Genomic DNA, 26,179 nt, shown 5'->3' with positions numbered 1-26,179 from the left:
TGTCCTTAATCTTTTTTCTTTTTTTGTGGTTTATCTCCACAGCAGAGGATCTCTTCAATAGTGCACCCCCGTCCCAGCCCCCACCTCCACCCCCAGCGCGGCCCAGCTCTGCCGAATCGTCCTCATCGCCCTCCTGTTCCCAGGCCGCCCGACCGTCCTCTGGACACGACCACTTCCTGCTCGCCCCCGGTGAGTCAGCTGCCTTCACTCAACTCAGAACGCATACATGCTGCACATGCTGGCCTTAAATATGCCCACACAACTCTCAAGTGTTTCAGCTTTACATTCGGAAATATGCCCACACAACTCTCAAGTGTTTCAGCTTTACATTCGGAAATATGCCCACACAACTCTCAAGTGTTTCAGCTTTACATTCGGAAATATGCCCACACAACTCTCAAGTGTTTCAGCTTTACATTCGAATATGCCACACAACTCAAGTGTTTCAGCTTACATTCGGAAATATGCCCACACAACTCTCAAGTGTTTCAGCTTTACATTCGGAAATATGCCCACACAACTCTCAAGTGTTTCAGCTTTACATTCGGAAATATGCCCACACAACTCTCAAGTGTTTCAGCTTTACATTCGGAAATATGCCCACACAACTCTCAAACCTTTTAGCATTGCATGCTGGCTAACCATACATATATACCCACACAACTCTCAAACCTTTTAGCATTGCATGCAGGCTAACCATACATATATACCCACACAGCTCTCAAACCTTTTAGCATTGCATGCAGGCTAACCATACATATATACCCACACAGCTCTCAAACCTTTTAGCATTGCATGCAGGCTAACCATACATATATACCCACACAGCTCTCAAACCTTTTAGCATTGCATGCAGCTACCCATATATACCCACACAGCTCTCAAACCTTTTAGCATGTGCATGCAGTCTACCAACATATATACCCACACAGCTCTCAAACCTTTTAGCATTGCATGCAGGCTAACCTACTATATACCCACACAGCTCTCAAACCTTTTAGCATTGCATGCAGTCTACCATACATATATACCCACACAGCTCTCAAACCTTTTAGCATTGCATGCAGCTCACCATACTATATACCCACACAGCTCTCAAACCTTTTAGCTGTGCATGCAGCTAACCATACATATATACCCACACAGCTCTCAAACCTTTTAGCATTGCTATGCAGTCTCGCCGTATATATACCCACACAGCTCTCAAACCTTTTAGCATTGCATGCAGGCTAACCATACATATATACCCACACAGCTCTCAAACCTTTTAGCATTGCATGCAGGCTAACCATACATATATACCCACACAGCTCTCAAACCTTTTAGCATTGCATGCAGGCTAACCATAATATATACCCACACACTCTCAAACCTTTTAGCATTGCATGCAGTCTAACCAACATATATACCCACACAACTCTCAAACCTTTTAGCATTGCATGCAGTCTCGCCGTATATATACCCACACAGCTCTCAAACCTTTTAGCATTGCTATGCAGTCTCGCCGTATATATACCCACACAGCTCTCAATCGTTTCCGCTTTCCGTTCCTTTGCGCTCTATGCGGTGTTGAGCCCTCTCTGAATTTGGGGAATGGGTTTGGTTGCAGATAACTTTTTCGATGTGCTGAGCGGGACGGCGCCCCTGCCCCCTGTCCGAAGGCTGACGGGGGACAACATGAAGCCCCCGGGGAGGGCGTCCCCCTCCCAGGAGTACGACCAGCTGCCCCCCACACCAGGTACCGGACGCTCGTGTCCAACACGGCACTATAAGTCCAGGAGGAATGGTTGGTTGCATACCAAGCACGCTGGTTTGCGTTGCATTTACATGTATGCACTTAGCAGACTCTTTTTGTGCAGTTTACATGCTTGCGCACATAATGGTTGAGTCAAAGTGCAGCGCTAATGTTGGGTCAGCAGTTTCACAACCAGTAGTAGTAGTTGTATATAATCCTACAGCATATCGTTAAGTGCCACAGTATGTGCAGGAGGTAGTGAGAGAAATGTGATGCTTTTAGTAGCTAATAGCTTCTAGGGAATAGCTTTAGACGTGGCATTGCTCGTAAAAAGCCATGTCAGCATTATTTGAGATTCAGCGTGAAAAGGCGTGTTTTCAGTCTGCTGTGTATTTCGTGTTTTGCTACTTGGTGTTGATTATTTTAATACAGAGCTTATGGTTATGACTATAAATTGTAATAATAACATAAATGAAGTTGGTCCCAGTGAAGTGTGTGCCTTGTTTTTTCTTGTGCAGTTCAGGCACCTGCCAGGCCGCCTAAGCCCTTCCCCCGAAAGACCCCTCCGGACATGCATCACAGGAAGGCCCACGAGCCGGCCGGTGAGAACGTGGACGCCAAGATCGCCAAGCTGATGGGCGAGGGCTACTCTTTCGAGGACGTTAAGAGGGCCCTGATGATTGCGCAGAACAAAGTGGACGTGGCCCGGAACATTCTGCGGGAGTTTGCCCTGGTGGCCCCCAGACTCAACCTGTAGCCCACGGCCAACGGGTTAAAGAGACTTCAGACTGCTGGTGGGCTGGGAATCTGAGGGAAAGGGCGGGAGAGGGGGGTCCCTCTTACCGTTCGCACCGCCCCCTTCTGCCAACGGCCGCCGGGGTGGTGGCCGCAGTGAAGAAACCCCGGAGATAATTCTATGTCCTTTCCCACAGGAATGCTGGGAAGCAATGCACAGCTATTTCTTTTAGCCATAACGAATCAGGGTCGAACTGAAGAGACGCATTTACTTTTTAGAAACCTGTGAAAAAATGAATTGTTGTTTACAGTGGACAGCTGGGGTCGGTGGACCTCACAGCGCTGGCTTCACCCCTGTCCTGCTGCCGCCTTTGTCAAACCGTCCCACACACACACACATAAGCACACACACGCGCACACACACACACACACACACACGCACACACACGCACACACACGCGCACACACACACACACACACACATAAGCACATACACACGCACACGCACACACACACACACACACACACACACACAACTTTGGATGTGAACGTATCGCTTTCTTTTCATCATATGGTTCTTTACTGTGTCGCTTTAACGGACCAGACGACGATTCCTTGGTCAGACTGAATTAGGTGTACAGAACTGAAAGCGATTCTCTTGCCTGTGGCCTTCACTACTGAATCTTTTTCCGCATCGAGCGTTTTTCCGCAAAGACAGGCGAGGCCTCTGAACATGACTGCTTCGTCTCCGTTAAATCAGAACGTTGGTGGCATCTCGCTTCCCCTTGTGTTTTATTTTGGTCTCACTTGTTTATACTTCACGGGACATTAGCATTTTTAGCTACCTCCCGCGAAGCTTCGGTCGCTCGGCGTCGGTTCTCCAGAGGTCGTGTCGCTTTTCGGGGAGGAGTTTTGATAGGTGGCTGTGATACTACTTCCCTTCAGTGACCTTGCCGGTTCATTGGACCTCGCAGATGGTGTTTGAGCCCTAAGGCTGCTGGGCTGTTTCCCGTCTCTGAGTTGCCAGGTCTGGTAGTGGTTCGGGCAGTTTTCTTGACGCATATGCTGTCTCTGTTACAAGTGCTTTTCTTCTGCCCCAGAACAGAAATGAATCGAATGTACAACAAAAAACGGCAGATCACCCGTGCTCCGTGTGGTTCAGCTGTTCCAGCGCGGAACCCAGCCGTCTGAATGTATTAGCCCAAGGTTCCGCTTCCCTGCAACTCGTCTGCGATTTCCAAGGAAACACCCAGCCCTGCCATTATCTCACTCTCCGCAATCAAAAAAGGACTGAATGACTGAAAATAAATAGTGTCTATTATGTGCCAAAAAAAACGATGACAAATGCCACAATATTCTGTTTTAATTTTTTTTAAATGAACAATCGAACGTGTGTGGAGAGGTTTCGGCTGACTCCCATGAACACTGACCACAGGACAGAGTTAAAATGCCATACTCCTGAGACGAGCTAAGTGCCATGCCTGGTCACAGGCTGTTTACAGGACACTTGCACCTTGATTGTGCCCTCTCTACACGTCAGGCTATTAAACACATGGAACAATGCACATTTTTAATCTTGTCCTTGAATTTTTTTCCCCTGGTGAACTTACCGCCAAAAGTGAAAAATCTGCGTCTAGAAAACTGCTGTTGCCGTCATGGTCAGAGATCCCACGGCGTCCTCAGTCGGCCCCAGAAGCGAGGCTGCCGGGGAGTTTTTGCCGTCGCTGTTGCTGAAGCGCGTCTGACAGTTAACGGCCAGGCCTTTTGCTCGTCTGCCGTCAGAGCCGACCGCGTTCATTACGCGCTTTCGTGTTTTCGGTTCGTCAGTCGCGTTGTCTGCCCCCCCGCCCTCCCAAGTTCAGGTTTTGTATTATTAACTTGAAGCTTTGTTTTGCACTGGTTCCTTTCTCTCATCTTAAACTTGAAAGAGGAAAATGGAGGGTCCTTCCATCCAGCCTTCCAGGGGTTCGGTGGCCTTCCGGTGGCAGTGAGGTTTTCTGTTTCTTTTCGTTTTTTTTTTTTCGAGGAATTTTGTCAAAAATGCCTTTTGTGATATGTAAAAGATAGTGATGTGTGCAATTAATTTATACTTTATTAAAGCATTCTCTTGATATTTTTTCATTGTTCAGTAATTAAAAGTAACCTATAATCTGTCCTTGTGAAAGTTTTATAAAAGCCAGTATTAACAAAATGCTTTTGTCCCTTCTGTCCCACAGCGTGCCATTTTGTGACGGCATTCCGATTACTGGGAATTTAATGGCTAGTTTTCTCACGGTAAAATCAGCATTTAAGATCCATTGGAAAGCCTTCAGCTGCAGTGTCACGCGTGGTGTGTTTGGAGTGAAATCTGGGTCGTGCGTCGTGGCCGACATCTTGTGTAATTTGAGCCCGGAAAAGCGTGGACGCTTAATGCTGTTATTTCACTGAGCGAAAACTGCAAATGTGACAGAGGGCATGTTTGCTCATTATTTCTTCTATCTAATTCATCCCGTGAAAGTCCAGCTACATGCTTCTCTCCCAGGGGGGAAAGAATCAGATTAGAACAGACTCGCATATAAAATAACCATTTTGCCTTCCCATATTTTTATGGCCTTCTCAGGAAATGTTTGTTCTGACCATGCATGGTGTCACGAGGCAATTCAGTTCCCTTTTAACACAAGTTGGCCCGATAGCGGTTTTTTACTCTCCACGGCTGACGAACACTTGGATTGTAAAAAAATGTCAAGTGCTGTAATTCTCAAGAACTGCCTAAGTGCAGTCTTTATCAAAGAAGTCGTATTTTGTAAAGTCTAATTTATTTATTCGTATATGCCATAAACCGCAACAACTTACAGGGTCCTTCTATCCAGTGGTGACAGTTAAATTACAAATGAATGAAAACCAGGGCATAACACCCAAAAAGCAAAAAGGCTGTGTTTTCTGGAGTTTGTTTTCTTCAAAATGTACACTTTATTTTCAACAAAAGTACAAAAACGAAAAAGTCTGTATTTACAATACTTGTATGGCCTTCTCATTTTACCTTCTTTGGTTTCACTGCTGACCTGATGTTGAAAAATGACAGAACAAAGGAACAAACAAAAAAATAAAATGATGTCAAAAATTCTTGAACAATTACCTCCTGTACTGCAACTACAATATGTCCTTCGAGTAACCCAATAATAAAAAAAAGTCACACCTTACTTTCAGGGACTTTTTATACTGTTAGAATCTTAAGCCTTAATAAATACATTTATCTACTAAGACTTTTTTTTTTTTTTTTACCGATTCCAAATAGTAACATGTTACATTGTTTTAGAAATGTACACGTGCTCTTTTGAATGAAATTCAGGTTTTAACATTCATATAAAGTATGTCTTTAACTTAAGCATAACCACTCCTTTCCTAAAGTAATACACATGGCAAACCAGGTAGAGAAAACTTTGCTTTGCTCCTCCAATCTGTCTATTAACTTTTTTAATGAAATAATTGTAACATTTCCTAAGAGTACGATGTAATGGTTCCTAACAGTATAAACAGGCACTTACAAGTGTAACCAAAACAATCAAGCTGCAAACAAGCTTAATGCACACACTACACAGCACTGCTTTTTTAAGTGTCACCAGTAGCGTTATCCATCGGACAGTACCTTTGAACAGAACGGCTTAAGTGTTAAAACTTTAAAGGCAAAAAAGGTGTGAACTGAGTACACCTACCGAGCCGTCTACTGAAGCGTCTTCTGCAAACCTTACATTTCTCACACAGTTTAAATACAGCCAAAAAATTCAGACGGGACATTCAGATCCAATGTATTTACAATGCATCACCTCCGACTACAGAGCGCACAGCCGCACTGTTTCTACCAGAACAGCTACCTGCCTAGAATCTGACGCATACCACAGGGAGAAAACTAACGGAAATGAATGAAAGCATTGTACAAGGTGAGCAGTTTATAGACATAATGCAGCTCTAAAAAGGAGAGGAAACAACAAAAAAAAAAAAAAAAGGTTGATGAGCAATCTGATGCCAGTGGTGTACTAAAGGCTCAAGACCAGGCTTGGGGTCCACTCCATTTCAGTTCAGGATATAAACTGAACTTCATTTAATGAATTGCAAAAGGTTCTATGGGCATTTTCCAGTTTGTTAACCAAATTTTAATTCACTTCCTGAATTGACTGAATTGGAAGGGACCTCAGCCCTGCTCAAGACCTGGATACGACTCCTCACAAACAGCAGAAAGAGGAAAAGGATGGAACCACGTTTACTGCCTTTCTTTACAGCACCCTTCCGATCCTTATTTAACAGAAAGCCATTAGCCTAACAATCCTTACTACAGCACTCTGGGGTCCTACAATTCTTAACTTTCGGTTCACTGAAAGCAAATGGCCTAATGCATGCTTTCCTACAGCAACATTTAAGATTTAACACTTTTTTGGGAACGGGCATGGAATTTTTCTCTACTATAATGTGATAGAGACATTGGGAATATGGAGTGGAGTATGAGGGGGGGGGGGCATCCAAAAATCAAAATAATTTTCAAAAAGGCTGAACTGTTGGATATAAAGACTTGAGGTGAGATGTGGAGGAATGGAGGATTTAAACAGCAGTGAAGTCCTCTGTCCCAGCAGGTGTGGGCCCCTCTCGGATCCGGTACGCCCCGTCAGCACCGGTCCACCCGCAGAATAAAGATCGTCCATCGTTCAGTCAGCAGTAAGTCCTGGGTTGCGGCCGCGTCCCTGGCCGCGAGCAGGGGGGAGTATATATTCATATAAGCCTAAAAAGTGTACAGTGAGCTTAACTGTTTTCATTTAAACAAAAAAAAATAGAGCCGAAACCCACTTTAACAAACACTGCGCATGAAACAAGCATTCACCAGGAAGACGAGAGAGAGAGTACGAGAGAAGAAGAGACAGAGAGAGAGAGAGAGAGAGAGAGAGAGAGGAGGGAGCGGGAAAAATGACTTAGTGGAGGGCGACAGAATCCATATACAACACAATGCTTCCGTTGGCCTTGCTTTCATATGGCAGCAGAGGAGGTTAAGGGTTTTCTGCTCATCTCGGGCTTTTGGTGAAAGTTACTGCGAAACGTGCTGTGCATTAGAAGCCTGATGGATGATGTCCGTGTCCAAAGAAATGGCCCTCTTGATGGTTTTCTTTTTTTTTTTTTCTTCCCAAACTGTAAGTCCAGTGTGAAAAGGCCACTCATCACTGTTTCCCTGAAAAACAAAACAAAAAACAAAACAAAATTAAGACAATTCAGGGCTCAGCAGACTGGGGGGAAAAAAGGGTATTCTCAAGGCTAAAAAGTCAGTTAGCTGGCACAAAACTGCTTAGGAATGCCAAAGGTCTGCCAGAGCAGAAGACCCTAGGCTGGCATGGTCGGCCATTGTAGAGTATTTGGCTGCTGCTCTTCGGTAATTACATGATTATTATCAACATTTTGGTTCATCCAATTTTTAATACTCTTCAGCAAAGTAAAAAGGAATGAACCCTCCAGAATTCAGTCGGACTCCGAGTTATGTACGATCCCCTTAGCTTGATATCTACATATAGCTTACACATATAGCATGTTACGTCCCCTGTCTTGTAGCACAGAATATGCTATGTGGATACACACACACACACAGATGAAAATGGCAGAACGTGCCCCACCTTCCTAATCCCTTGAGTGCCACGGGTCCGTCTCTACACCTCCGCCTTGTGATTGTTCTCCTCCAGCTTCTTGCTCTCCTCTGAGGTCCCAGACTCCTTCTCTCCCGTTTTCCAGCTGCCTTGTCTGAAACGAGGGAAGCCCACCCTTAGTTACACCGCCCAATCAGGTCTCAGTTTATTCAGCATCACTTTTAAAAGCCGTCTGAAGGGCCGGTGCATTGGTTTCCGGGATTCATGGCATCGCTGCCGTAGTCAAGTTCCCACAAAACCGGGCCACCACGAACAGATCTGACGCTTGCGGCTATGTGTGTATTTGGGGGGGAGGAATGGGAAACACTCGCCTTAAAAATACTTTCTGTATTTTAAAAATTTGTTTTCAGGCTCAGGAAGTGTCAGTGTGACAGCTGTCCCCATTCTTTTGCCTTTTTTTTGCATGCGATGATGGGTGAGAGTCCTCGTTTTGACTCCGCTGGTCTCGCCCCTTGGAGCAGTTTCTCCAGGTAAGGAAACGGTTTGTTGATCATGATCCTGTCTTCAGCACTAGTCTTCCCTCTCTTGTTTCAGCAGCTGGGCCAACGGCTGTATGTTTTCTGCCTGTGTTTAAAATATTCTGGGTCTTCATGGACTATTGCAGATGCTCTTCTCCGTTAACGGTGAGTAAATGCCACAAGTGACTTCTCCTACAATTAATGTGTCAACCGATGGCAGCAAGTTGGCAATATAAGCACACACGACTACCTACCCCAAATTTCTATTAGCATGAATTTATGCAACTTTAGAGTGTTGATTCCTAATTCCCTGTGCATCACAGTTACTGGAAGTCTCTGTGATATCTTACTGGTAACACTGCTATTGCTAAACATGAGAATGAATGTTGCTCAATGTTTCCCTCACTTTAAAAAAAAAAAAAAAAAAAAGGTTTTTCATGACTTCTTTTGAAGGACAATAGGAAGCTATCTCATGATCCTCCACGACTTTCCAGGACTTTCAAGTTTTCAAAATTTATGGTGCAACCCTTTTTATGGTGCAACCCTTGTTCTGGTTGCTTTAGACTCATTGCAGTTACAACACAAACTAGTAACTAACATTTCCTGATCGAGGATCAGGAACCGATGTGAATAAGTGAGATGGTGACCTCATGTTTAGGGCGACACGGGGCTACGTTGACGGCTGGCTTACCTGGACTTTTTCATGTACACCCAGTAGACCAGACCCATGACCGCAGCAGCCAGGATCAGCCCGATCACGATGCCCACGATTAGCTTGGCCTGGTCGTCTCCTTCCTCCGCCTTGCCTGCGAAGCAAACGGAGAACACTGAAGCCCGCCTCGCCTCCAGATTCTGCGCGTTGTACCGCGGCTACGAGCAGCTTCGCCTCCCGTCGCTGAGCAGTGCAGCTTTGAAAAGAGATGTTAAAATGCTCTGCCGATGCCCTTAAAGAGAAAGGGTAATGATCGCACTAAGATGAATGAATTTCAGAGTCTTCCTCTGAGGTAAAGGCGGATGAGCGCGATCAATGAGCTTGGATTGGCTTGTCACAACCTTTTCGGTCAAATGACTGCTATTAAGCACTCTGTTCTGACGCTAATTCTAAAGAACAAAACATCCTTCATTAAAGCACCATCAAGGGCTGTTTTAAGAGTTTTCCAGGGTCATATCTGGAAATGAGTGCTCTTGTATCACACATTAGATGACTTTCATAATTGAAAATCCCAGCCGCACTCAAACCACACTACTTTTATCTGCGAGGCTTTGTGCATTGGGAAAGAAGAGGCTGATGTCATTAAATTAAAAACAGTCTGCACTTTCACACTGTGGAATGTGTAAAAAGGATTTGAGCCGAATGGGCCCTTAAAGTGCTCAATTTTTCACCACTGAATTTTGTACGTTCAAAATCCAGCGCATACAAGGTTTGCTAGGATGCTAGGGAATTCTGGGATAAACCCCAGACCCTCCCAGATCAAAGTCGGAAAACATTAATTTTATGAAATGTACTTTGAGAGCTACTGCCGTCGATAAAGGGGGAGATATAACATATAACTGACTGAGCATCATGAGAAACCTTGTTATTGGTTTAATAAATGAATGGCTGAGTGACTATGGTGCACTGGAGGGACCTTCCACAGGTGAAATCACCTCATTACCCCTGTCCATCACCCCTCTGTCTCCTGGGCAGAGGTTCTGTACACGATCCAGTCACTTGAGCACATCACAGTCAGTAAGAACCAGCCAATTAACCAAGCCGGCGCCAAGAAACATTTGATCGTCATCCAGAAATTCCTCAAAATCACACATAATTGGAATGAAGCTCAGTATTATTTATAGCCTATGGCAGCCTGACGTTTGTAATGTTTTTTTGTTTTTTTTTCCCCGCCGGAGGTGGCGGAGAGGTGAGTGCGCTGAGAGGTTCTGTGACGGTCAGGATGGGGCAGGGCGGGGCCTCAGTTTAACGCGCCTCACATCCAATTAACCCCGCAGCTGCCAGGGTTTTTATGAAATCCGGTCTCATCGGCTGCACCCCACAACTGCCCAGGCAATTAAGACTGCTGGTCAAGTCAATTATGCTTGCGGCTACCTGGGTGTTTATGAAAGCAGGTCACATCCGTTTTAACTCCACAACCGCCTGGGTACTGAGATGACGGGTCATATCTGATGGAACCCTCAACTGCCTGGGTATTTATACAGGTCACATCTGTTAACCTGATGGCTAGTTGACTCTTATGATGACAGGTCACGTTCATAAACTCTGCCATGGTACTGGTAAAACAGCGAGTCACATCTAAATCCACAACGATCTGGGTGTTTATGATGACGGGTCACATTCGTTAACTCCAGGACTGCCTGGACAGGCTGGCAGTGCAATGTGTGATTGCAGTGCGATTCAGCATGCTTCCATAGAACTTTCCACGGAGATTACAGAACTCTGTCCATCAAGTACTGTTCAAAGAATGGGAGCTTTACAAACGAAGTCGGGGGAAATAAATGTTCCGAAAAGAACTTACCTTTACCGTTCTTTTCGTCGTCCTCAAATACTGAAATCAGATAAAATAAAATTAACTTCTGTCAAAGAAATTAAAGTTGAGTGCAATGTCATTTCAGGGGGCGATAAACACTTTAATGAACAGCGTGGGGCGCCGTTGTTCCCCAGGAAGGCAGGCAGGCTGGAAAGCGTGAAGTGCCCCGTAGTAGTGTTAGAAATCAGCAGAACGGGTGAGTTTGAACTGCGAGAGGTAAGCTGGATGCGCACTATTGGAGTCTCTTCTCCGAGGCGTCTCTCCGAATGTTAATAGACAGTGTTAACTGAGGCCAAGAGGCAGGATGGAGAGATAAGCGTCCAGCATCGCCACACAGATGACCCCCCAACTCCAGAAAGAAAGGAAAGGAATTAGGAAATGGGGAAGACTCGTCGCCGCCTCAGATGATGGGAAATAGAAGGAATTACCTTTCACCTCCTCCCCGTCTACCTCCGCAACTGCGCATCGATCGGCCTTCAGTCGATATCCGCCTGTCTTCTCTCCGCTTGCTAATCGCTATCCGCGAGAGCCCGGAAGCAGATGTGCAGCGTACAGAGCAAGCCGTTTGTTAGTGCCGGCGGATGTTATTCAACCCAAGCGCTGGAACCGCGGTGATTCGCGTGTTAGCTTAGCGCCCCGAGGCTCGCCGCTCTCTCGCCACCTCCCTGTTATGGCTACTCTCAGCCGCGAAACGCAGAGACGCTCGGCGCCCGCGGATAGCTGGAGCCGCAGAAGAAGGGGAGGTCCGTTGGTCAGCTGTTAGTACTGGTTGCATGCCAGGGAGCGCGCGAGAGCGAGCGAGCGGGCGCACGCAGGGGGCTCCGATACTCACGAGACGACACGTCTATGTACTTGACGTCCTCCCCCAGCTCGTTGGACACCATGCAGGACACGGTGAGGTTTCCCGTGGGCACCACGGTGATCTTGTGCGTGAGCTTGCCGTTCTCGTAGGAGCTCTGTTCCTGCAAGAGAGAAAATGGAAGAGCGTCACAGGCTGGAGCAGAATCTGGAGCCGCGGGACTTAAGTAGACCTACACATAGCCTGAATAATAAGAGCGCCCTTCTCAAACCGCACCGGAGAACTACAATGAACAAGCCAGCAGGCCTGTTCTTCAGAAGGCTAAGTTATAGGATGAGAATAGAAGCACTCTCTGATTAACTGCAATGAAATTGCTATTGCCAATAACTGGAAATATTACAAGCTAACAGAACTCATTGCTGTACCTTTTTTTGTGCGTCATTCATTCTAGCAATCATCTTTAAAAAATGAAGTTGGTCTACTAGTGACCACTAGGGGGTGTTGTTGGACCTCTGTCACTATGCAGTACTGTATGGCTCAGTATCATGGCTGCCTGAACACCTGTCCACCACACCCACTGCATTTGGGAAGCAGGTCCTCAAGTCAGAGAGGAGTCTGTGAGGTTAATTTGATGTCTGATTGAAGAGTTTAGTGAACAAGACGACACATTTGACTGCTCAGAGCTCTGAACTATTGAAATGGAACATGATTATAAATTAACAGAACACAATAGAGACATAATCATAAAATCATTTTATCTATTTCTACCATATAATAACTTGAATAGCTTCAATAACCACGGCGCCATTAGCATGAATATGGGCATTTTGCAGTTTGTTGATTGCCAATGTTCCGCCTGAACGGAAACAAGCATGCAGAAAACTGAAATTAGTCATCATTATAAAAAATTCCCAGTTTGTAAAAATGTAAAATAAAGCGTCTGAATACGCACTCAGAAAACAGACACAGAGGAGCTGCTGGATGCCTCGTGTAGTTAGAGCTCCATGTAGAGGTGTATGGCTGAGCCGGACAGACTCAGACTGAAGCCAGACCGTGCCAGTGCCGCCTGTGACTGGCAGCTCCGCAGGGCAGCGCATAATCGCTGATCACCCAGGGTATGGGAGGGCCCAGTCAGACAGAGGCTCATATTTGTCGGTGCCTACCAACAATTATCGCTGTCTATGAAGCCCCGCCGGTCGGCCTGGTGCCTGGAGGGGAACCGTGGATGTCTACGCTCTCCCAAATCGGCAGTGGGGTTCGCAGCAGGAATGCCCCACATTGGGCACCAAATTTATTTAAAAAATAATAATACACAGACATGGCTGCATAAAAGAATCAACCATTCTCATGTTTGAATCACTGATCGTGACAAATTACAACGTGGAGCTTGCCAGAATCACGGTACCATTTTTCCTGACAGTTTTGAAACACCTGTGTTACGTGGGTGTTTTACACAAAAGACAAAGTTGTTTTAAGCGCTACCAGGCAAAATCTGCAGCAAAATTCTGCTGGAAAATATCTCCACACAAATGAGGAAACCAAACCCACTGCCCACTTCCAGGAGGAGGCAGCTCAAACTATCTGCTCTTGGAAGTGGGGGAGGCATTCTGGGCCGGGCAGGAGTGTTGTTATGATGAGCTCGTAGAGAGGGGCTGCGTGAGTGTGGGTGGGCAGCGGTCTCCGACAGAACAATGCCCGTCCAAAACGGAGACATACTGTTTCTGGACCCGTCTCCCGGGGACTTAACGAGCTCACACGCGGAGGAAGCCGCGGCCGTCTCCCATAGGCCCGCGCCAGCGGGAGGGACTCTGTCTGGGTGCGCGTCCGACAGGTTCCTCGCCGCCAGGGCGATTCGGAGGAGAGCGAAACTGGCACAGCCTGACCCGGGGGGGGTAGGTTAAGAGAGGAAAACAAGCGCTCGCGCACATCGCAAACTGTCGGGAAAGGAGTCATCCGGCGGATTTTGATGGATGAGTAACTCAAAAAAAGGAAAAAAAACCGCAGGAGGCTTTAAAGTGATACGTGCCCGGCTACATCCTCTTATTCCCCGAGCTGAAAAAGCAGCAGCTACAGAGGCAGGGCACAGAGGAGTGCTGGGGAGGGTGTATTTTTAGCAGGTGATGCAGCAGGTAATTTTGTGGTGCCGGTGAAAGGAAATGTGCTCTCTCTGTGAATAATGACAGAGGTGGCGGAAGATGGAATCGCGGCTGAGCTTTGAAGTACGTCTTCAGATCCGCTGCCTTTGAGGCCAGCCTGGACTGCATCGGTAATGGGGGGAAAAGAACGAAAAAAAAAAACAAAAAGAAAAAGCTGCTGAGCTTCCATGTTGTCCTGGCAGACCATAAAAAAGGAAGCCCCAGATGGGAGAGCGGAGGTCAAGCGCTGTTTAATGGCTGACGAGCGGCCTCTCGGAGTGCGGGCTCCTCTGAACGGAGCTTTAGCGCTAGCGGTAGCGGTAGCGGCGGCGGCGGTCTTACGTTGGTGCCGTTGATGCTCCACTGCACGCTGGGCTCGGGGGACCCTTCCGCCTCGCACGTCAGGACCTTGTGCTGGCCGTCCTCGCTGCGGGCTTTGCTGATCTTCATGATCGTGGGCTGGCCTGAGGGGAGACACCGACCGGTCAGCAGCGCGACTTCCACAACATGGCCGCCTCGCCACTGGCCTTAACCACCTTCCTGTGTGTCCACAGAAACCCTTTCAAATATATATATTGAAATAGAATGTATTCATAGAACATAAATAAATACTTAATTGTACATTTTGCAGTATATATCCAATGTATACATTATTGCCACTTGATATTGTATTAAATTATTTTTAAAATGGCCGTAAACTATATTCATCAGTATATTTTCCAAGAAAGCCCACGTATTTTCAATACACTGCAGTATATATCCAGAAGTGAAGAGCCCCATGTTGGCTCAGTGGGAACGTGGAGCTCTTCACTGGACCTGCATGCAATACTAGCACCTCGCTAACGTGCTCGAACCCTGAAGGATTTGTGCATTGTTGAGCTCCACAGTGCCTCTCAGATTAGTTAATAAAACAGGGCCCGTCCGTGCCCACTAGCCCTTATCTGAAAAACATGAGAGGAGCGTACCTTGCACCACCAGCTGGAAGGACCTGCTCTGTTTAATCCCTGCCGTGGAGAACTCGCACACGTAGGCTCCGGCGTCGCTGTACTTCAGGCTGTCAAACTTGGGCTGCTGGACCAGCTTGTCTTTGTCCTGGAACAACAAGCCATGTAACAGACGAAGCATCTGTGAACGCCTTTTCATTGCGTTCGTGTGTTTTTCTGACCTCGCCGAAACAGAGAAGCATCTGTCAAACAAAAGCTATAACCGCGAAGATCTGAAAGAAGCCATTGTAAATTGGAAGAAAATGTTTTTTTTTTGTTTTTTTGTTATTGATTTCTATCGCTGCAAAGGAATGTTCCGCCGCCTTCCGTGCGCTTACCTTGGTCCAAGAAACCTTGACGTCTCCAGAGCTGTTCATCTGCACTGTCACCGCCAAGCTCTCCCCGACTGTCCTCACAATCTTCCCTGAGGGGTCCAGACTGATGTCCAGGACTGTGGAGAGAGGGAGGGAGGCAGGGGTGGGGGGGTGGGGGGGGGAGGGAGTGGAACCATTTGTTCAGGCGTGCCAAAAAAAAGGGCCTATCAGCCCAGTGCAGGCGACCGCCGCGCGCTCGTTTGTCGCGCTTATCGAACCCATTAAAACACTTTGCTTTCAGAGGAGAGGACTTCGCCTCTCCACGCGGGCGACTTTTTAGCGGCTCGGAGCCGACGCGTCCCCCCGTGGCTCCGGCCCGGCGAAGCCATTGTTTTCCCGCTCTCGATTTATGCGGCGCGAGAGACTTCCGCGCGGCGGCGGCCCTAAACCGCCTTCCAATTTCACGGTGTGGCGTCCGCGCGAGTTACGCTTTTTTCTGTTACCCTTTCTCACCAACGCGAAACATAAACACATGCGCTCAGGAGGCAGTAATTAACAATCAGCTAAAAAATTCTGCCTATCTTTGGGTTCTGAGGCTCGTTCCAGGAAACGGCCCGAAATTCTAATTAGCTCTTCCACTGCCCACAATAATTTTCCTGACCCTTAATCCGCTTAAAGATGAATTTAATTAGTTGCTCCTGTGACTTAATATTGCGCCACGTTAGGGTTTAAAGCATTCAAACGGCACTGCAGACAGGTTTCATCTCTGTTGATGGCGCGCGATTTCGGGAACACGCGCGCGCGCGGCTGACTCACAGTTCACGGTGACGTTCTTGGCGTCCTGCAGGTTGTCGTCGTCGGCCAGCGAGCACTTGTATTCGCCCGTGGTGTCACGCGTGACGGCGAGCAGGGTGTGCGTGTCCGAATCGTCCACGGTCACTTTCTGGTCCTGCAACCGGGGGGGGGGGGGGGGGGTGGTGAAGAAAAAAGACAAAAAAAAGAAAAGACAAGCAGAAGATTCAGGCGGGCCGCGTCCTCACAGAGACCGGAGCTGTGCTGAACAGGAGAGAAGAGCCCGAAGGTGGCGTGCTCCACACCAGGGGCGCTCCGAGCTGAGCCTGAGGCAGCTGCGCGTGAACTGAGCCTCGGCTCCATGCATACAGGGCTGCTTCTCTGCGTCAGAGCTGGGTGGGTGCACTGATCATTAAATCATCACGGTTTGGCACACACTATTGACCGAACCTACTATGTCCCTAATAAATTAATCCATGTAATATAAAGATCCGTGAATCTTTTTTTTTTTTAATCATCCGGAGGGCCAGCGCTATGCACAGAAGCCCACTAAAGCAGCAGTGCTACTGGCCTCCAAGGCCACATTTGTGTATCCCTGATGTAACGTATAGATCAGTAAATCTCCACCAGGGGAAGGGCTTGCCTTCAGGAGGAAGTTGAAGCGGGTGGGGGGCGGGTTTCCATCGGCGCTGCATTTCAGAGTCACGTTGTCGCCCTCCTTGATGGGCCCGTTGCTGATCACCTCAAGCTCCACCCTCTCTGTGGGGTCTAGAGCAAGAAATGGAGACAATGAGAGAGAAAGAGAGAGTATGAGAGAGAGAGAGAGACAGCTGCTGCTGAACTGTGAATTACGCACAAACCTGAATGAACACACACATAACTGCGGACACACATACGCACACATACAGTTCATACAAACTGATAGACTTACACACACAAGTATGTTCACAGCACTTTAGCAGTGTCTTTGGGCTTATTTATGAGTCACCGTGCCAGAATACATCTGGATAGGAGCTGTGCAAGTACAGAATTCCACCTCGCTGGAAACAAAATAGTCATCCATCTCCCTGCCAGACACTGTCGCTGCCTCAGAGTGCTCGCTTCAAGGGCTGAGTCAATATCTGACTTCAGTTTCCAATCTGTGGGGGGTCATCTCTCTCTCTCTCTCTCTCTCTCTCCCTCCCTCTCTCTCACTCTCTCTCTCTCTCTCTCCTCTCTCTCACTCTCTCTCTCTCTCTCTCTCTCTGAGCAAAGGCAGCTGGCGCGGCCCCCTAGGGGGCGCTCTTGCGTGTCCACTCACAGTGAATGCTGAAGGTCAGGGGCTCGGAGGTTTGGTTGGCCCCCAGTACGTGCTTCACAGTGCAAGTGAACTCCGAGTCCACGTCGGCCTTGGCCGCGGCGTACTGCAGCTTGGAGGAGGTGCTGGAGAGGCCGGTGGCGGGGTCCTTCGTCTTCTCCACCGTGATTATGATAGCTGCGAGCGCCGAACGGCGCAAAACACAAACATTTCAGGCCACGGCGTTGCTGCGCAGCGCCCGAAATCCGCATAAATGAAACCAGTAGAGTACTGCAGGAATGACGACGGTGTTTTCAGGCCCGAAACATTTCGGCTTTTGATAGAGGAGTCGGGGGAGGAAAAAAAAACATGCTGAATCAATAAAACACCTGCTTCTTGCAGAAATTTACTTTATTGGCTGAGAGCCAAATGACATTTTTGCAGCATTGAGGATTGTAACCGTAGTTGGCTCTGCGAAAATAAAATTGTTATTCCTGCAAGTGGCAGCGTGCAGTGAGCTTTTTATTAAAACGCAACATAACAGAAAGCAAACATTACTCTCCCTAAATTACATCAAAGCTTCACATTTAGAGGGCAGAGCTCATATGAAACTTATATGATCAGATCAATATGGCCGTTGTTAATGCCAGTTAAGCATTAAATGGAAATGGAATGGAAACCTATTAAATGAACATTAAACCAAATATAAACCACATAGTTAAATGGACACCAATTAATTGAATATTAAACCACATGGCATTAAACATTTAAGGGCACAAGTTCCTGCCCTTATAGAAATGAAATACACTTAACAGGTCTCCTATTTTCCCATATGTGAAGTGCTGCAATATTTATATTTTTATATTTTATTTCTGAATATATAATACATTATATCTGAAAGGACAGGGTTCTCCATGGGTGCAAAATCAAGTGACACAATCAAGTAACTTACTTTTCCCATCATCAACCAACGGCAGGCCATTCTTGGACCATACGACTTCAGCTGGAGGGTGAGCATCTTGAGCGATACACTCCCCAAGCTGAAAAAAATGCATGTTCTTTAAACCTTGGGCAGAAATACTGTCATTCTTCATACAGCTTGACTTGACACTAGCAAAAGGGTTATATATATGATTAAGTCCGTTCAGTTAACAGAGAAGAAGGATATAGTTCAAGCTAGGCCCCTTAGTTGCAGTGAAGGCAAATCTTAAAGCAGTGGCATTATAAACGATTCTGTGCTTCCAACTTTGTGTGAAGAGTTTGGGGAAGGCTCTTGCCTGTTTCAGATTGACAGTGCCCCCGGGCACACATCGAGGTTCATAGAAATCGATTTATCAAGATAGGTGTGGAAGAACTTGACTGGCCTGCACAAACCCCTGACTTCAACCCCATCTGACACCTTTGGGATCAATTGGAAAGCCAACTGCGAGCCAGGCCTAATCGCCCAATCAGTGCCCGACCTCACTAATGCTCTTCTGGCTGAATGGATGCAAATCCCTGTAGCAATGCTCCAACAGCTAGCATTAAGCCTTCCCAGAAGAGTGGAGGTTGTTATAGCAGCAAAGGGTGGACCAACTCCATATTAATGCCCATAACTTTGGATGAGAAGTTGTATATATATGCAGTAGTGGTTGGGGATTTGGTCAAAAAATATATCACTGTGTTTTTTCCAGATATCTGGGTGATACACAATACATATCAATATTTTGTATTAATATGACTCCTAAAGGCTTTTGCTTGCTTGCAATGCTGCATTTAGGTTACTCATTCATACCATGGTTACCGTGGAAGTTTTCAGTACAGTATGTCATACCCACACAAACCATACAAAAACAACCATAGGTGAAAACAAATTGGCGGGCATTTTGGGTTAAATATTGTAATGAATTCAATCTCGCCCGTACTTGAAATATCATTAGAGTTAATTGAGGCTTTTCGAAGTGAGAAACACTGGTTAGCAATTTAGCCGGTTTGCAGTCATACCCGGTGTAGCTTTTCAGAGAGAGATGTCTGAAGGACAATAGCCACCATCTGCATGAAAGGGTGGGCGCATAATTGTCATATCGGCCTCACCCATCACAATTGCAGGTCCCTTTCGCTAATGGCAACAGATCCGTCACTTTCTCAACACGGCGCCAGCTCAGGGCTTCGGTAACCTTAGTCAGCAGTGCAAGAGACAAATACTCTTGCAACAAAGAAAAATAGACGTTCAAAAGTCTATTACAGGAAGAGCTGAAGTTGCATTAATAAAGATATGGCAGTATTAGGTTGAAGGGGCGATGGGGACTTCTGTTGGGGTTTTAAAGGCAAGGCCAGCATGTGACAGAGCCTTCAAAAACCAAAACAGGTGACTGGCAACTGCAGGGAGGTTCGACGCCGTGTGAAAGACAAGTCATTGGCTCGGGTGCCAGGGGGTGGCAATGAAATCCAGCGCTCCTTCAGAGATGAAAGAGGACAGATCTGGCCGGCTGCACAGCCTGCATCAGGCATCGCGCACGCTCCCTGAAAGCATTCGGCAACAATGCCACACCAAACACGGTATAAAAGCACGGGCAACCACAAAGCCTCCCATTAGGAGCTCTGGAGGAAAAACATGTTTCTCTCGGCTCCTTCCCTTCTATTATGAAACGCCGGTGACTTTTCGGGAGGCGGGCGACTTATACGGCAGAAAAGCCGGAGCGGGGGGAGGTTCAAAGCCGACGGCCCGAGGAGGATCTCGACTCAAAAAATGAAACGGCGCTTTGAAAGCAACAGCGCTCGATAGGCAGGCTCTCCAGCACCCCCACCCCTCTCCGTTTCTGCTCCCGCTTAATGTCTTCGTTTTTGAGCCGGCTTGCTGTCACGACATGAAAAACAACAACAGAAAAGCAACCCCGTAACCGGGGAAGAAAAAAAAAAAACTCCCATCAGCACGAAAAAGCATTTCTAAGAAGAAATACGAGCGTTCGATATTCATGCGACGCCGCATTTGATCACCGTGAAGCATTAAGCGCAGAGCGCGATATATATTCTCCTTTTGCGCTCGATGATTAAAATTCTCCAAAAGCTACCTGCTCATCATTACTGTCACCTTCAATGTAATTCAAATCTCCTTTCTGGAGGTTGAAGATTGTTGCATTTGCCAGAGGTGAGACTACTCTAATTAGATTATGTGAGTATGCATTACATGTACTCTTTCTCTCTCTTTCCTGCAGCTATAATGAGTTATCACTGAAAATATTCTTTTCTTCCATAAAAAAAAAACTTCATGGTATTAAATAATGTATTAACTGATATACGCACACATTAATAAGAAGAAACGGTTACTGAAAATTGCACTGCACTATAAAAACTATAATGATTTTTGAGTCCTGAAGTCATAATTCTGAGAACGGGCACGTGTCCCCCATGAATTCAAATGTCACAGAGAAACAATAGCGTGTTTTAAACATTTCAACTCACCGTGGTCAGTTTGTCATTTTCTAGTTCTTTAACCTTGTCTTTGATCTGTGGTGGCAATGGTCTCTCTGGAGGTAAAAAGTGAACAATGCAATTCAGAATCGATGCAGTTTTCCGTCAGGTAAACTCCAAGAACAGCGCTGGTACTGCACTTCCACTACATAATCTACAGCATATATGCACATAATTAAGTAAACAGAGGTATATGGTTTAATTTTTCAACAAACAAGTCGCCTGAAAACTGTAATTCCTTAAAGACATTACATTTCTTCCATTAGACACACAAATCGTATTATCTGTGGCATCATTTTAAAACATTGAATGTTCAAGCAGTGAGCATGCACTTATCTAGTCCTTTAGTCCTCATATTTAATACACCCACTAGCCTTTCTTATCTTCTCAAAGGGATATCACACACATCCAAAGCAGTCTTTCCCCATCACGAGCAGTTCTGAAGCTAGGAGGTGGGTGGGAAAGAACAGCAGTGTGGCGCTGCTCGACGAGGCCCAGGGCTGGTACTCACTGTGGACCTCCACGCTAACGGGAAACTCCTTGATGTCCGTGGAGGTGACCACCATGCAGGTGAACACCTTCTCGTCCTCCAGGGTGGCGCCGGCAATGAGCAGGCTAGCGTTGGCCGCGATGCTCGCTCGGTCCTTGTAGCTGTTGGTGGCTAGGATTTTCACGTCCTCCGGGTCCCTGCCTTTGGTCAGAATAGCGCCGGGGCTGCCGTCGTCCTCGTCCTGCACGAGGACGATAGAGGGCGTTTAGGGACATGCTGTGCGGGCGCTACACCTAGCCAGCGAGCGCACGGTGCCCTCGGGCGGCCTGCCTTCGGCACATCTGTAGGCCTGCCAGCATTTTGCAAGTGGGCCCTACGGTGGTACGGCTAGAGGACAGTGAAGGTGAGGCGGTTTAAGCCGAGGATCAGATATTAAAAGAAGGAAAATGATTTGATGAATGGTCCTGCCGCCAGCGGACTGCTAGCAGGTGCTGATTTCTAAAATGCTGGCATTCTGACAGCTATTGCCCACGGCGACCCGCAGTGCAGGTGCTTGCTTGTTGGATATATAATTTACCCTCAGCATTAAATGATGGATATTCACTATGGATTTATAAAAGTGAAATGACTGAAGCCCTAATCTCTGGAACAGCTTTTACAACTTGAAACCCAGTAGCAGAGGTGATGTTTGCTTGATTGTTTGTTTTTCTCGACTGGCTGAGTTTTCCCTCCTGTCTTCACCATTTTGAATATGTGCTGAGCCTTTAGCCAAATAAGGGGGGAGGGATAAGGCAATAAGTGTGAACGAACACAAACATACGTATTTCCATTTTACGAGCTGAGGGTTCTCCAACATCACTGCTCCATTGCTGCAAGGTACTTCGATCATCTGTCCATACAGCGCAACGATGGGATCCAAACCGCTCGCTGAAAGCACAAAAGATACACAAAAAAGAACATTCAAATTTAGTAAATAATATAAATTTGTAGAAGTATATTTTACCTGGTTGCATGGGAAAGTCAAATGTTTATTATCGTCGGTTCAGCGGTCCGTGCTGATACATCTCTACGCTTTTGTTCTCCAACTGTATTGTATATTTAGTGCACGTGCATTCGCACACACCTGCACACACACAGGTCTACACTATCACTGCACAAACGCCATTGCATTTACCACCATCATTATCACTGCCGCAGCTGTCGAACCGTTTCCCTCTGCGAGCTGCCGTGTGATGTCAGACAGCACGATTATATCTGACGTGGATGAGCCGACTCATCTATGGACGATGCCGCAAGCCCGTGCCTAGCGCATCGGCCTCCGTGGCCTCGCGGCTGATCTCCCCCTCAGGCTTTCCATCTGTGTCCTGTACGGAAATGTTTGGACTGTTGTTCTGCGGTCGATTTGGTGGTCATAGCTACTGCATGGGCCTTGTCCAAATCACATGAACAACAGACAGCTGACCTCCAAAATGTAATTACTACAGAACGTGGGCGTACTGGGCGCGAGGGACGAGTGAGCTCCCCTGCCGCCGCACGTCTTACCAACGTGGAGAGGTTGGGTTATTACACCCCTGAGGACTGAACACTGCTAACAGCTGACCTTGGATTGATCTGGGTCTACAACGGATTCAATTTAAAAGGCAAAAGAGATATTAAAGGTATAGTATGCAGGACTTCACCTTGAAAATATTTATAAAATAACCACGCTAAGGCATATCTGTGATGCACCGGCAATCTCTGTCTTTATACGTGCTCTCACCGAATTCATGCACCTTTACCTGTATTCGTTAATCTAAAATGTGTTTGGGTGTGGTGCTCTTTTCTGAGCGTGGAGGAGTAGGTGTTGCTGCCAAGCCTGTGATTTGGGATTATCAGTAGTTTGTTGTTAACTAGCTAGCAAAGAAGCTCAGATACAGATAGGAAAAAAGACAAGCTGACAGGGCTCGATGAAGAAAAAGTTAACCTCGAAATTTCTATTCCTTTGTGGCGTCAGCTGAAGTTCGCCAAGTAGATGAAAAGCAGCATGGAGTTGACATTAGGTGGGGTACTCTGGGTGAGTGGGCAGGATTGAAGAAGGAGGAGGAGACTTCTTTGATTCTAAACACAGCACCACAGCCAGGCTAAAGAATCCAGTCTAGTATGCCTTTAAAAAGGAACCGAAGACCTCGATACTATTTCGAACACGCAGCCCATGAGTCGCAGCTAGTGCGCACATACACGTATATATGTACATCATTCATTTCTGCTTCAGACTTGGAAATGCAACTATGACTCACCCCACTCACGAGGCGTGCACCTGAGTTTCAGTTTTGTAAACATGTAGTGTACCAATGAAGGATTAAGGACTGCAACCAGTTTGCATGTACAAATCCCAGTGGAGGCACTGCTGTGAACCCTCGGGCACTGTCTATCCCGACATGTGTTCAGTAAAATATCCAGTGTAAAAGGATAGCATGTCCAACGGCAGCTATGTAAGGTGCCCTGAGTAACGTTTTTGCTCATCGTCACGTGCTAAGCAAATGAATAGCTATATTAGGACACCTGTGCCAGGCCGCTCATTACTGGAGTACTTTAAAGCTACCAAAAACATATAGAACTAAATGGATAGCCACACAGCTGATACCGCACGCACACATGCACGCACATGTATATGGGGAGAGTCAGCCTTGCTCTGTCTTCGCTGAGCAAAAGCCAGTTCTCCAGAGAGGTTGCCGTGGAGACGCAGGCCTGCAGGCGGGACCGTCAGGATGGGGAGTGATGTATGTCCTGGGTCAGATGGGCAAGGCGGAGCGGTCTTCCTGGTTTGACCGATTCCACGGTTTCTTTCTGCCTTTAAACTTTCAATCAAACAGGCAGAACAATCAGGACCCAGATGCTGCCAGTGCTGTTTCTGCTGCCCGCTGGCAACTGACCCTGCGTCTGACTCTGCTAGCTGTGTCACAACACAGGTCTGCGATGCTACCACCCTACAGTAACCATGGTTTACATTGCATGCAACAGACACTCTTATCCAAATCAATAGTTTACATTCACATTTTTTTTTTTTTCCATTTTCTCCCATTTTTCTCCCAAATTTAGTCGTTATACATATTCCCCGTGTGTATCACACAGTCCTGGTCGATGCGCTATCCTCTGTCTGTCTGGGGAGGGTGTAGACTACCACATGCCTCCTCCTCTGATATATGAGGAGTCGCCAGCCGCTTCTTTTCACCTGACAGCGAGGAGTTTCATTGGGAGAGTATGCTTCCCTGCTGCCAGTATCGACAAATTGCATAAATACTGTGAATAATATGATTAATCAATATTAGCCTGCATATACCGTAACCGTTGAAATGACATGCCCCGGTGTTCCCTGTTTATACAGAAATACATTTTGTTACATTTTCATGATGAGGACTTCTCTGTATATTTACTGGAAAAACGAAATGTATGGGTTTTAAACAGCCTACACTAGAAAAAAATGCTTCATTGTATAAACCTAAAATATTCACATCAATTTGTTACACTTTTTATGACAGGCATTATGGTTATTGTAAAACATTTATGAATCATATTAATACAAAATATAGTTATCTGTATCATTAATTGTCTGATTGTATTTTTTTCTGCCCATATCACCCTGTTTACTTGCAAGGATCCAAGGTCAGGTACATCAGTGGAAATTCTAAAAAGCCTCCATCTTGAACAGCCATGAGTTCATTCGGTGGCCTCCACTCTGTGCATCTCAAATAAGGCCAATTCAATGCCAAAGCCGCTTTAAAGCGTCTTTAAAGAGCAGCATGCCATGTGACAATGAAGAAATACTGTATGTATGTGCTTAGAAGTCATACACGATCTTCCATTAGGTTGCAGCAGGATTAAGAGCTAGCAGCACAGTCAGGCATTCTGTAAGGTAGTGAAAAAAACATTCAATACACCAAGCTGGAAAGACACCTTTCATAAAATGGTTAATACTGCGCCAGCTGTATTATTTAGCAGTTGTCAGGATCTAACCGCACAAAAATCGACAGTTTTTTAACAAGATGTATTTCTCTGAATGTAGTATATTTTTTAGGTCTGCCATGCCCTACGCATTTGCAGAGCAAGTGCAAAGCTCTGCCAGTTGTACTTCCACTCGATTTAACAGGTTGTGCACATATTTTAATTATGAATACAACAGTAACTCCACTGAGCTCTGTGGAATCTCAGCACTGGGCAGGACAGGAAAAAAATACTTTATTTTAAGGTGATGTCTGCAGACAGAAATATAGTGAATAGTTCATCAGTGGCAAGTCTTCATAAGTAATTACCTTGATGCTGTCAGGTCATTATTTTGACCAACGTCCTGTGATGGGCTACGTCAATCATAACATCAAACGAATTCCAAGTGCAAACACCTCTAAACACCATCTCTGTACACATGCCTCACGGAGATCTGACATGTGATATCTATGTTAGGTTTCATGTCTTTGGGAGGATGCCCTGGACAATAACATTGCAGCTATTTGTTTTTTCTGTAGGCAATAAAAAAATTGCCTTTGGGAAATAAGCGTCCAAAATAGTCAGCTTCAACACTAGAATTAGAATGCCTGTATGAAGAGTCCTTTAGGTCTGATTGAGGCCAGGGTGAATACACTGCAGTCACACTAGAGATGTTAAATATGCATGAACTAATCAACTTAAGTGGATGATTACAACTGAAATTTGATATAATATACATGTACTTGCCGGCTGGAGAGCACAATTAACAAGCTAATGCTCAGCATTAGGCTAATTACCAAAATTATGTGTCGCCGGCAAAATGAACAACTATAGCATATCAATATTAAAAGCCAAAGAATATGTCACTCA

The 26,179-nt window shown here is 46.3% G+C and overlaps 2 protein-coding genes across 6 annotated transcripts in view; one reads left to right on the top strand and one right to left on the bottom strand.

Moving 5' to 3' along the window:
• cblb (Cbl proto-oncogene B, E3 ubiquitin protein ligase) overlaps positions 1 to 4,581 on the top strand; it is a 73,333-nt gene extending 68,752 nt beyond the window's left edge. For 2 of the 3 annotated variants that reach the window (XM_064351190.1, XM_064351188.1), the window contains 3 exons: positions 43 to 189; positions 1,610 to 1,753; positions 2,254 to 4,581. In XM_064351190.1, coding sequence (XP_064207260.1) covers positions 43 to 189; positions 1,610 to 1,753; positions 2,254 to 2,492 — 530 coding nt within the window. In that variant the 3' untranslated portion in view covers positions 2,493 to 4,581. The remainder of the gene's footprint in view (positions 1 to 42; positions 190 to 1,609; positions 1,754 to 2,253) is intronic. The other variant, XM_064351189.1, reaches the window with a different exon arrangement.
• An 814-nt stretch (positions 4,582 to 5,395) lies between these two features.
• The window catches only part of alcama (activated leukocyte cell adhesion molecule a), a 61,041-nt gene continuing 40,257 nt past the window's right edge, over positions 5,396 to 26,179 (bottom strand). For 2 of the 3 annotated variants that reach the window (XM_064351192.1, XM_064351194.1), the window contains exons 2-16: positions 22,170 to 22,276; positions 21,371 to 21,590; positions 20,851 to 20,915; positions 18,362 to 18,449; positions 17,434 to 17,607; positions 16,777 to 16,901; positions 16,158 to 16,290; positions 15,366 to 15,478; positions 15,010 to 15,136; positions 14,387 to 14,508; positions 11,943 to 12,072; positions 11,099 to 11,128; positions 9,277 to 9,391; positions 8,098 to 8,221; positions 5,396 to 7,661 (exon numbers count right to left, since the gene is read on the bottom strand). In XM_064351192.1, coding sequence (XP_064207262.1) covers positions 8,131 to 8,221; positions 9,277 to 9,391; positions 11,099 to 11,128; positions 11,943 to 12,072; positions 14,387 to 14,508; positions 15,010 to 15,136; positions 15,366 to 15,478; positions 16,158 to 16,290; positions 16,777 to 16,901; positions 17,434 to 17,607; positions 18,362 to 18,449; positions 20,851 to 20,915; positions 21,371 to 21,590; positions 22,170 to 22,276 — 1,640 coding nt within the window. In that variant the 3' untranslated portion in view covers positions 5,396 to 7,661; positions 8,098 to 8,130. The remainder of the gene's footprint in view (positions 7,662 to 8,097; positions 8,222 to 9,276; positions 9,392 to 11,098; positions 11,129 to 11,942; positions 12,073 to 14,386; positions 14,509 to 15,009; positions 15,137 to 15,365; positions 15,479 to 16,157; positions 16,291 to 16,776; positions 16,902 to 17,433; positions 17,608 to 18,361; positions 18,450 to 20,850; positions 20,916 to 21,370; positions 21,591 to 22,169; positions 22,277 to 26,179) is intronic. The other variant, XM_064351193.1, reaches the window with a different exon arrangement.

This window comes from Anguilla rostrata, chromosome 9 (assembly GCF_018555375.3).
Source record: "Anguilla rostrata isolate EN2019 chromosome 9, ASM1855537v3, whole genome shotgun sequence".
Taxonomy (NCBI): domain Eukaryota; kingdom Metazoa; phylum Chordata; class Actinopteri; order Anguilliformes; family Anguillidae; genus Anguilla; species Anguilla rostrata.
The sequence above is the reverse complement of the archived record's forward strand: the minus strand, read 5'-3'. Positions and strand labels throughout refer to the sequence as shown.